The sequence below is a fragment of the Somniosus microcephalus genome, chromosome 11, assembly GCF_052327205.1.
Source record: "Somniosus microcephalus isolate GS21.2 chromosome 11, FLI_Smic_1.0, whole genome shotgun sequence".
Lineage (NCBI taxonomy): Eukaryota > Metazoa > Chordata > Chondrichthyes > Squaliformes > Somniosidae > Somniosus > Somniosus microcephalus.
Window position 1 is genome coordinate 147,388,549 of NC_140997.1, and position 11,194 is coordinate 147,399,742.

General features: G+C 45.9%; 1 protein-coding gene across 2 annotated transcripts in view; it reads left to right on the forward strand.

Moving 5' to 3' along the window:
- Positions 1–10,688, forward strand: part of sema3h (sema domain, immunoglobulin domain (Ig), short basic domain, secreted, (semaphorin) 3H) — a 326,254-nt gene extending 315,566 nt beyond the window's left edge. For both annotated transcript variants that reach the window (XM_086001357.1, XM_086001356.1), the window contains exons 15-17: positions 676–737; positions 4,135–4,277; positions 6,310–10,688. In XM_086001357.1, the coding sequence (XP_085857483.1) occupies positions 676–737; positions 4,135–4,277; positions 6,310–6,774 (670 nt within the window). In that variant the 3' untranslated portion in view covers positions 6,775–10,688. The remainder of the gene's footprint in view (positions 1–675; positions 738–4,134; positions 4,278–6,309) is intronic.
- The last annotated feature ends 506 nt before the right edge of the window (positions 10,689–11,194 follow it).

Here is an 11,194-nt window from a genome sequence, read left to right on the forward strand (position 1 = left end):
ATGCTCCAACCTATGTACTGTCCACATAGTGAACTAGCAGCCTACTGTAATAGTGACGGGGTGTGTTAGCTGCTGATGCCTGGGATGGTCCCAACTACCAGCCAAGAAAACATCCACTGAATTCTAAGAGAAAAGTCCCCCTCCCAAAGAAAAGAAGATTGGAAATGCCTCAATAACACACTCCCAGTATCCATTTTTTATATGTATAAACCCCTCGATTATATTCCAGCCTGTAGCTCACTCCCAGTATCCAATTTTCTATATATAACCCATACCAATCCCTCAATTAAATCCCCGCCTGTAGCTCACTTTTGGTCAATCATTATTCTACATATATTCTATATATAAAACACCTGAAAGCCCTAGATTAGGTTCCAGCCTATAAATCTCCCAGGGATCCATTCTGTATATAAACATCCGAACCCTCCATTATGTGTAATTATTACTCTCTAATTTCACCGCATAATGAGACTATCTGTGAAATAAATGCTATGGATTAGGCAGCTTTCAAAAACCCTTTCCGAGGCAACAGATATGGCCATTGACACAAGCCATCTGAACTCTTTGCTGTTGGATAACATTCAAATAAAACACAGGATAAAAGGGAGCGCTTTAGATTGAGACTTCAATGGGCTGCTGTTGAACCTGACCCCTTGCTGTTATGTTTGCTTGCAGAAGACACACTCGACAGGTCACTCTGAATGGAGACCCTCTGACCCAGTGCCTCAACCAGGGAGGTAAGTGTCACACAAAGGAGCCAGGAGGTCAACCCATTCATGAGTGCAATCATTGAAACTCCCGCACATAAGAAGTAGCCTGTCAAACTGTTTGAGGTTTATTTAGAATTCTTTAAAGGTTTTTATTTTGACAAATAATCAAGCAGTTTTCGTTTTGCCTTCCTCAAACGCAGAAGACAAAAAGGAGCTCAGTACGGCCCCTGTGCCTGCAAACGTCAACCTCCAGCCAGAACGACTGGCCGTGTAGAAGTGAAAGGGGGGATTTTTTCCAGATATAAACAGCAGTTTCAGAAGTTTCAAAATAAAAGATTAAGAAGTAACAGGAGAGAGAAAGAGATCTTAGAGAGGACAACTGGAGCATTTTCTATGAGGACATTTGATAAAAGTTACCTTATTGCAGCTGGATTTCTGTATTTAAAAAGGTCTAATTTCCTGTTCCCAGTGAAACCCCAGAAAAAGGTTACAGAGTAAAACTGTGCAGAGGTCAGCCATTTGGAGTCTAAGTACCAGAGTGTCCTTTTTGAGATATGAGTTTGAATGGGAAGAGGAATGATGAGGGAGCGGTACCTGTCCCTGATTCAGAGACAGGAGACGACTTTTATACCTTTTGCTGACTCTGAACCCTGCACCAGGTCTATGTAGACCTTGTGAGCCAACAGTGTGTAAAATTGAAATCATGATGAAGTCTTGAGAAATCACTGCAGTTGAATATTCTGACAAAAGATGGAGCAGAGAAAACACACCATGTACCAGCTATGCCTTCAAGAATGTGCTGCCATCTTAAGATGTTGGCAGCTTCTAAATGCTTCCAAACCTCTACCACCACCACCGCCTCCCCCTCACCGCCACCCCCCACCCCCCCCACCACCATTCCACCATTCACTCCCAGGTTGCATGGGAGTTGTGCCCCTAACCTGTCATTGAATATTTAAATGAATTGGCCTTGCAAATCCACCAGCAGCTGGTAGTGCCGCCCTTGGAGCACAAACAGCAATGTGGATTTTCGGAGCCTGAAATGTTAGTGAGCTGTTCAACCGTGGACGTCAGCACACCCACGTCACTTCCACTTTCAGCACTGGATAGTGATCAGCAGTGATAACCTAAGCTGATTTCCTCCTCCCTAGCCCTGTGGCCAATGTTAACCCTCAAACACTGATTCAGCACAGACAGAGAGTCGAAGTTGGGGCCTATTTTCGGCCTGCATGGTTCAGTGCCTCACCCATTAGGCCATTGGGGGGGTGGGGGGGGGTGGTGGTGGAAAGAATGCAGCTTTAAAATAAAACAAAAGAGAGATGTAAGGAAGGCTTTGGCACCATAACTAGTGTGGAGGCTAATCGATGCCTGAAGGCCAGGCTGCTTTGAAATGGTGGCCAGGCCCTTTTATCTCCACAGGCCACAAATTCACCCACAAGACATTGAATCATGGCCTGTATTTCAGAGAAATAACAATCAGAGGGTTTGTGAGATTAGTAGACTGCTTCCCTAGAAAAATACCGGCAGCTGGTTCTAATAACATGTATTCTTGTGCTGGTGTGAATGTTATGCTTGACACAGCAAGGGAGAATGGGACATCAATTCACCTTTGTCTTCCACTGTCGGCACTGATCACTTCCAGGTCAGGGATAGGGCAGGCTGATGGAGGGTAAAGCACCCTCAACGCGGTGTCGTTAAGCACTCCTGGATCAGGTTGTAGCAGATTAAACTTCATTTCACTGCCCTCTTAATGTGATCCCAGTTCTGGTGCAGTGCCGATTAGATGCAAAATGAAATTCCCTTTACTCTGTCCAAACAAGTTCAACCTCACAAGAGCAACCTCTGGTCCACGTAATTCTGGACAGTTTTGCGATGTGGTCTGATAGCCAGACTGCCCAGATTAATTTCACGTAGGACCCTTGCAGTCAGCACAAGGAGGACTCAGTGTTTGCAGTCAGCACAAGGAGGACTCAGTGTCCATCAGTCTTGGCTGGACTCAAACCCAGGGGCCAGAGGTGAAAGGTCAGTGCATGTCACCCTGGCTTTGGATTCTTTAGCCACTGTTTGTCACTATGTTTAAGAACATCAACACAACAGAATCCATTCCTAGTGATCGTGCTGATGGTAAAGTTCCCTCAGTGTCTCAATTCCTTACACTTAACTGAAGAAAGTAATATTCCTGCTACAGTGAAATTATCCTCCCTCCTCTAAACCAAGCCAGAGAGTATTTACCCGGTCTGTTCGTTGACTGAATTATACTTTTAAGAAATATTTATTCAAGTCGGCTTGTATTCCCTTGAGTATAGGAGATTGAGAGGTGATCTGATCGAGGTGTTTAAAATCTTAAAAGGGTTTGATAGGGTAGATATTCCTCTGGTGGGGGGAATCCTGAACAAGAGAGAATAATCTCAAAATTAGAGTTAGGCCATTCAGGAAGGAAATCAGGAAGCTCTTTTTCACACAAAGGGTAGTAGAAATTTGGAACTCTCTTCCCCCAAAAGGCTGTGGATGCTGGGTCAATGAGAGCTTTCAAGACTGAAATTGATAGATTTTCGTTAGGTAAGGATATCAAGGAATATGGAGCAAAGGCGAGTAAATGAGGTACCGATCAGCCGTGATCTAATTGAATGGTGGAACAGGCTCGAAGGGCTGAATGGCCCTCCTCCTGTTCCTATGCTGCTAAGTTCAGATAATAGAAATAATACATTTAAGGGTCATGACCTCTCGGTAAAGTGTTTCAGGTTAGGCCGATGGGCCTTGAATTCCAAGTTTCAAGGTGACTTTTTGAATCAATGTTGAAACTTTAGCGGTTTTGAGTTTGTCTGACAGTTTTCTGGATTTGGCCTTGAACCTGTTGCCTCGTCCTGATGTAGACTGCAATTGATAGCCGATAGGACACACTCCCACTTGGTGATGCAATACGGGTCCTTCACTCCAGTAGGTGTTCTGTGAAAACTGCCTTGCACTGCAGCCTGTGAGATGCCTTGAATTCCAATTGTAAAGTGCAGGATTTGTTTGAAACTAATTCACAGCCACTAAGGTGTTTGACAGAAACATAAAATGAAACTTATATACTCTGGCACAATTGTTTGTCAATTCCCTTCAGCCACAGCCATTCATCTCAACATAGGTGCTGTGATGGCTAGACATTTGACTGAAAAATATCCTCAGTAATTGACAACATAATTAGGCTACATACTGTAATATGGTAGACCCATTTGGGGCCCTTCAATCCAGCAGGAAATTGCAAAATATGAGGGTAATTCTTCTGTTTGCATGCTCCTGAAAGACTTACCTCTAACTCTCATAATGCAAAGTGACCATTGTGGCATGATTAAATATGGTGTGAAGGTGTAATGCAGCCAATACACCCAAGTTTTACCCTGCCTCTAATCAGCCTCCCCTTTCTCCATGCTTACTGTAGGGGCCATGCATACTTGGACTGAAGAGAAGGTGATGTTTGTTGTTGAGGGAAATAGCACGTACTTGGAATGCATCCCCAAATCGCGGCTTGCCACCGTCACATGGTTGCTGGAATCAAGTGACGGGAATGGGCGGTTACAGGAGGTAAGGGCTCATTTTATTGTGTCTTTTTCTCATCAATCACGCTACAGAAGTATCGGCGGGGGGGTTGAAAATCCTCACTGGCTTTGGCAGGATAGGAGCGTAAAGCTGGCATAGCGAGATTTTGAGGGTCGGATGTTTTCCAAGGTGTTAGCCACCTCTATCTTTCCGCTGATTTTTCCAGCCTCAGGCGGGAAGGGTCGATTCCTTTGCCCCCACCCCCTTGCAGGACACACTTATACAAGTGCAATAGATGGCAGTGGACATCTGAATTCCTGTCAATTGTGCCCCCATAACATAGAAATGACATTGATGTATTGCGTGCAGAGAAGTGAGGTCTAGCTGAATATGAGAAGATCTGCTGGGTTGAAATGATCCATGTAAAGGTGGAAACTGCCTGGAAAACTGCTGCCCACCTCCCCTCAGTGCTGTCTGCACCCCAGCCCTTGCTTCTCCTTTCTACTACCACCCCCCCCACCCCCTCAGTGACTTCCAAACCCAGTTAATAAAATCATAGCCCCCTGGCCCCCAGTACTTCCATGCCCTATCGCCTCCCAGTACTCCCAACATCCCACCTCCCTCCCGTACTCCTTCACTCCACCTCCAGTCTGTGCTCACACAGCCTTGACTGCCACAGTGCTACCAGACCCCAGGACCATGCTAGTGTTCTCAGAAACCAGCATTATCCTGACAACCCTCACCCCGCTTCTCTAACCCCAATTTTAACCTGGAGCAGGATTCAGACGAGCGCCAAACCCACCTCGACAGCGTTTGGCCTGGGCAATTTTAACTGGGCCTGATCTGCATGCGGGCGGGCGGGAGCAGAGGTTTGGGCAGCGGGAGGCTACAGGCTGGCACCAAAAGGAGGTTCGCCAGCACTCGGGTAAGCCGTGGGCGGGGGGGGGAGTTCAGGAGAGCCTTGCGGGAGAGAATGGAGGGGAAGCCCAGGGCAGGAAAGGCTTAACTTTCCATGCGGGGCCTGGATGAGCAATCCTACTCCTCTTGGCCCCACAAGGAAATTTTAAAAAACACACCTGTTTGGGCCTCTTCCGGTCCCAGATCCTCTTCCCGCCACCTTCATCTGATGGGAAAGCCACAGTGGCCTCCTCTCTCAGGCCAGAGTTAATATTGCAGCCATATTCTGATGATGTCATTGGACCCTGATCTGCATATTTAAAGGTGGATTCTGCCTGCTTTGTGCCAGAAAAACTTGGCAGTGGCAGTTGTAGGTGGACATCAACGGCTAAGTCAGCCGGTGGATTTTAACTGCTTACCTGCCCGGTTTCCACCAGGTGAGTAGGGTTAAAATTGCCCCTCCCAATCCCCCAAACATCCCCGAGTGACCCTGAACCCTAGCATTCCTCTCAAACCCTAACCTTCGGAGTTCTCCCAGTCATAGGCCTGCCTTGACTGCTTCCATCCCTCCCTGTATTCCCCTCACCTCCCCCACCTCAAAACCCCAGGCCCACCCCTTTCCCCACACCAGTACACTCAGGCCCTGCTCAAGTGATGTTAGACCAAACTAATGGGTAGAGGGTTATTATACACACACACACACACACACACACACGCACGTGTTCCAGTTAGAATTTGTTGAACAGTCTTTAGTTAGTTAAATTCATGGTAAATAACTGTGCCGTGTGGTGACTGAGCACAAATGACCCAGGCACTGAGCCTCCTATCTTATCTGTGGTGTCACCAGGTGCTTCCGCAGTGAGAGGGGCGACAGAACCTGAGGGGGTGGTGTGATTGGACATCACTCTACTCCTCTGTTGTAGACCTAGATTGGTAAATGTCTGGAAGCAGGTCGCTTGTTGAATTTCTGCCAGGGAATGGCACACGAACAGGGAGACCTGATAAAGGAGAGGGTTCAAAATATCCACAATTTACTCATCACCCACCACCACACACCCGCCCCCCCCCTCAAACTAGCATGTTTGCCGTATGGTACACGTAACCCCGTCCCCAATGAATATGTGTAGCTCACAATGAATTGTTTGACTCTGGAAGGGTTCACTGTAATGTTTGCTCATAGGTTACCTTTGGGGACCAGATCATTCCAATAGAGCAAGGGTTGCTGATTCGCCAAATAGATCACCGGGATGCTGGTGTCTACCATTGCCAAATTGAGGACCATGGCTTCCGCTGGACACTGCTGAAGCTGCGACTCCACGTGGTCGCCGCTGACCAGGTGGTAAACCTGCATGAAGGCGACGGCCGTCCAGCTGGCCCCATGAAAGACCGCTCCCTTCTGGGCCCCAGCCAAGGCACTCAGCCGTGGTACAAGAACATCATGACCCTCATCAATTACCCATCCAAGGTGGACTTCTACTGCGAGCAGGTCTGGCAGAAAGACTTCAAGAAGAAAAGGAACAAATTGCGGCTGGGCAAGAATCACCGCAGCGTGGAGCCCAGCAGGAAAAGCAAACCGCCGGGGGCAGGCAGAAGGAACAAAAACAAACCACACGCCAAATTCCTGCGGTCACCTCGCAGCACCTAGCAGTACTAGGCTCACGCAGTACTAGGCTCACACAGTAGAGACACTCGTCCAAGATACAATTAAAGAAGGCTCTCCAAACTCTAAATCTTTCAAAAATCCTTTGGACTCCAGTAAATTAAAGGCTTTGCTTGCAATACAATCTTTGAACTGATGGAACGTCGCCTTCTTTTGGCTGAGGGTAGGTATGTGGTTCTCTCATCTCTCCTCTTTCCCCCAACTTGGAGTGATTTCCAATTAGTCCATGTTTGAAACAGACGGGATTAGAGGAGAGCTGTTAGTTCCCAGCTGACTGTACTTTCTGAAAATGATGGGTTTATATAGGGTCTTTAAATGTCATGCGAGCTGGTCAGCTGCTCATGGGCCTAAGGATCTAAAGAGTTTGTTGGCAATGAAGAATACCACAAACCATTTCTACTGCATTAGAAAGAAACAATGACAATAGGCTTAAACCATTACTCAAGGCATTTAGCTGGGGTTAGGTTGGCTAAGTGGTTGTTCAAATGTAAATACAGAAAGCATCTTAACCATCTCAACCACTACTATTTGGAAAAATCCATACAAGATGGAAAACCTCTGCAAACTCTAGGCTATTGCAGTGAAACAACAAACGATTGAAAAGCTAAACCTGGCATTAAGGTTTCCCCAGTGACTCATTGGGTTTACCCAGTAAGCTGCTGAGCCACACACATTCACTGAGTGAACAGATCTCAACACGTGGTGATGGTTGGAAGCATCACAATTGACCGTAGGGATGCTGGGCTGGGGCCAGGTAAAATTGGCCAGGGTTCCTAATCGCTACCCAGTGACCCCGACAGGAAATGCATTGAATGGACGTCAAGCTCAGGATCGGGCTCAGCTATAATGCCCCCCCCCGCCAACGTTCATTGTCAAAGCTCACAATGAAAACTGGCTACTTGGGCAAAGTATTGCCGGCCCAGTAGCCAGTGGAGCCAACCTCCAAGAGGGAGTCAACAGCTTCAGGGAGGAGTAGATGGAAGAAAATAGGAAAAGAAAATTGGTGTAATAAAAAAAGCCTAAACATTACTGTAAAACCACACAAGTTTATGCCACAAATATAAATTCTGCAAACTGAAGGATGAAAGGTAAAAGCTTACATCCTCCAACCGATCCTTTGTGTTCATATGGAAGCCAGATACTACTAATAACATTTCTCCTCCATAATACTGCTTATTGAGTCTCTTAAAATATTTTTTTAGACAAACCCATCAGCGTCTCCCACTTAAATCAAACTCAGTCAGTTTGGATTGTTTATGGGGGACGATTTTACCAATGGTGGGAGGCTCGCCTCTGGCCGCTCGTATTGGGCAATCTCAAGCGTGCTTCTTCTGGTTTTCTGACTATGGAAAACCACGTGCTGCAAGCGAGACATGCCACCAGTAGTGGTACTTGTAAAATCGACACTGGTGTATCTTCCTGTTAATGTCCGGGCTTCTGTTTGTGATTTTTAACTGCACCAGATTTGTAAAATGCTATCATTGAATCTGCTGACCCCTAAATTCAAAAAATATTCTTCAAGCTCTTCTCCAATTGCTGAATTACCTGATTTAATTTTATAACCTAGTTAACTTCTATCCTGATTTTGTTGCAACACAATAATGACAGCGGTTGCTTAAATAACCAGCAAAAAAAGTCACCATATATTGCCAGATTGGAACAGCCTCAGTGGGTTGGAACATTGGCCTTTAACCTTTGAGGCCTATTTGTGAATCTAGCCCGGATTGGTGGGATGGAAGTCTGGCAGCTTGCAATAGCCCCATGTAAGATTAGTTTGGCCAGCCCCAATCGAGTACCCAGTAAGTATAAGTGCACGCACAGCACAAAAAAAACCCTAATTTGCCATGAAAGACACCAAATTAGTAATCTCACTCGAGGATGACTGGTTGGGAAATGGAAGTGGAGTGGGTGAAGTTTTCTGTTTGGATCAGAATTACTTTATATTTAAGCGCCGCTTTACTTGTTTGGAGTGCTCAGTGTTGACATAGAGTGCTAAAAAAAAGGAATTCCCGTGACTGACTTTTGTCAGCTTGATCAACACATTGACCAAAAATCTAAAAAGAAAGGAAAAGTGAGAAACTTTTAATACTAATCGGGGGAAAAAAATCATCTCGGGACCCAGGTATTCTGGTGCAAGTCCTCTTCAACTCAGGTGAATTGCTTCAATCAATATTTATTTCTTTCCAATTGGCGATGGAAGAAAATGACACGGTCACTAGGTGTGTTACCTCCAAATCCAGCAAAAATATCATAGCGTATGTGTTTTGGGATTTTTTACTACGTTAAAGGCGCTATATAAATGCAAGTTGCCGTCGTGTCCTAAGTAAGGACAGTCAGTAATTTCATTGTGTTGATCAAGTTTTCTTGTATGTGTGTGTTTTAGCAAGATTCTGATTACATTTAAGTGTGGGAACTCACACCACATTACTGACATCATAGCCAGATGCAGTAACATCCATTATTAACGATTGGCAGAGTCACTGGAAAGAAAGTTTCCTGCAGAGTACGACACCATTGTAAATAAATACAAGAGCATCTGTAGACTGGGAGGTGGGTTGGCATTGTCAATTAAAACACTGACCTTTCACCTCTGGGATTTGAGTTGGAATTTTTCTGTAATTCATTCTCTGGATGCGGGCAGCGGTAGCAAGGCCAGCATTTATTGCCCATCCCTATGGATCTGGAATCCATCCCAGATCAATGGCTGTAAGTAGAGGCACTGCCAGGTATAAAGAATTGGGGTGGGGGGAGGGGGCATCAGGAAATTTTAGGATTTGAAGAGAGGGACAGAATATATCAAAATAAATTGGCAGGGGACAGGGACACACCCCCTCCGTGGTTGTGCCTATGGCCGTAAGGGTGCTACGTCAAATGAGTTTGGGGATCGGCTCAACATAACTCCAAATGGCCATAAGTAGACAACACATAGTTTCCCATAAGTCTGAGGGCACTAACAAAATAATGTTGGGGAGGGGGGTGTTTGAAGCATTGTTTACTTGTTTTTTGAATCATTCTGGGGATATGGGCATCACTGGCAAGACCGGCATTTATTGCCCATCCCTAATTGCCCTTGAGCAGGTGGTGGTGAGCCACCTTCTTGAACCGCTGCAGTCCGTGTGGTGAAGGTACTTCCATGATGCTGTTAGGGAGGGAGTTCCAGGATTTTGACCCAGCGACTGAAAGAACGGCGATATACTTCCAAGTCAGGATGGTGTGTAACTTGGAGGGAAACTTGCAGGTGATGGTGTTCCCAGGCACCTGTTGCCCTTGTTCTTCTAGGTGATACAGGTGGGAGGTGCTGTCTAAGAAGCCTTGGCAATTCAGTAGCATTTATTTTTCATTTACTTTGCGCCTCTTAAACGCACAGAGCTTCTATCAGGTCACAATCAGTGAGGATTTCCAATTCTCAGTTAGAATTTTTAAAAACTCTATGCAGGCCCTGGGCTTTTTATTTTTTGAATTCATGGTTTAATAAACCTGACAATTGTAACCAGGTTACAAAAATGTTCTCATAGTCTTCAAAAGGTTAAACTAGTTCATAGGTCAGAGACCATTTAACCTATGCAATGAACAGCTTCAGCTTACTATATGACCTCATTTACAAAGTGTAAATGTAAAGCTATTTAAGTCAGACATTACCTTGGCAGCATTTATATAAGATAGTGTGAAAAGTGTTGGGGGGGAGGAGGGTTCTGAAGGTGTTGGGTTGGCGGGTTCTGAAGGTATGAAATGCTTTCATTAGTATTATTTAATTTTATTTGGTTTTTTTCTGTACATTTGTTTTTGCATTGAGGTATGTATATATTTAGTTTGTGTATTGGTTGTACGACTTGTGTTATTAATAATGGCAATGTGTCTTGCATCTCAGCTTTGAAATAAAATTGAATCTTGTGATTGTTTTTCGCATTGTGTTTTTTGTAGTCTTGTTACACTCTCTCTCCCCAACCAGCCCCAACTGAGGGGGGTGAGGGGGCAGTGGGCACCTCCTTCAATGTCTCCTCAACAGTGTTCTGTTGTTGGGTGCACGACATCAGCCCAGGCTGATTCTCCCTTTGCTTTGTGTCGCCACAGTGATAAGGATGAGATTGGGAGCTCAGCATAATGGAGACGGGAAGCGGGGACACTTTGGCCCCCAATTTTTACGGGACGTGGGGAAGGAGCAGGGGGGCCAGTTTAGCAGTCGGGAAACTTGAGGAAAGGGTTTAGCGGCAGGACATGATTATCATTTTGGAGATTGTGGCGGGGGCTGGGGGGGAGGTGGTGGTGGCGCAGAGATCAGGGAGGAGGGAAGAAGATTGTTGGGGGGACTGGAGAGGAGATCGCGGGGGGCCGTGGAGAAGATCGTGGGGGGCCATGTTGGACATGGGGGGTGCAAGGAGGAGATTGCGGGCCAAAGAGAACATCA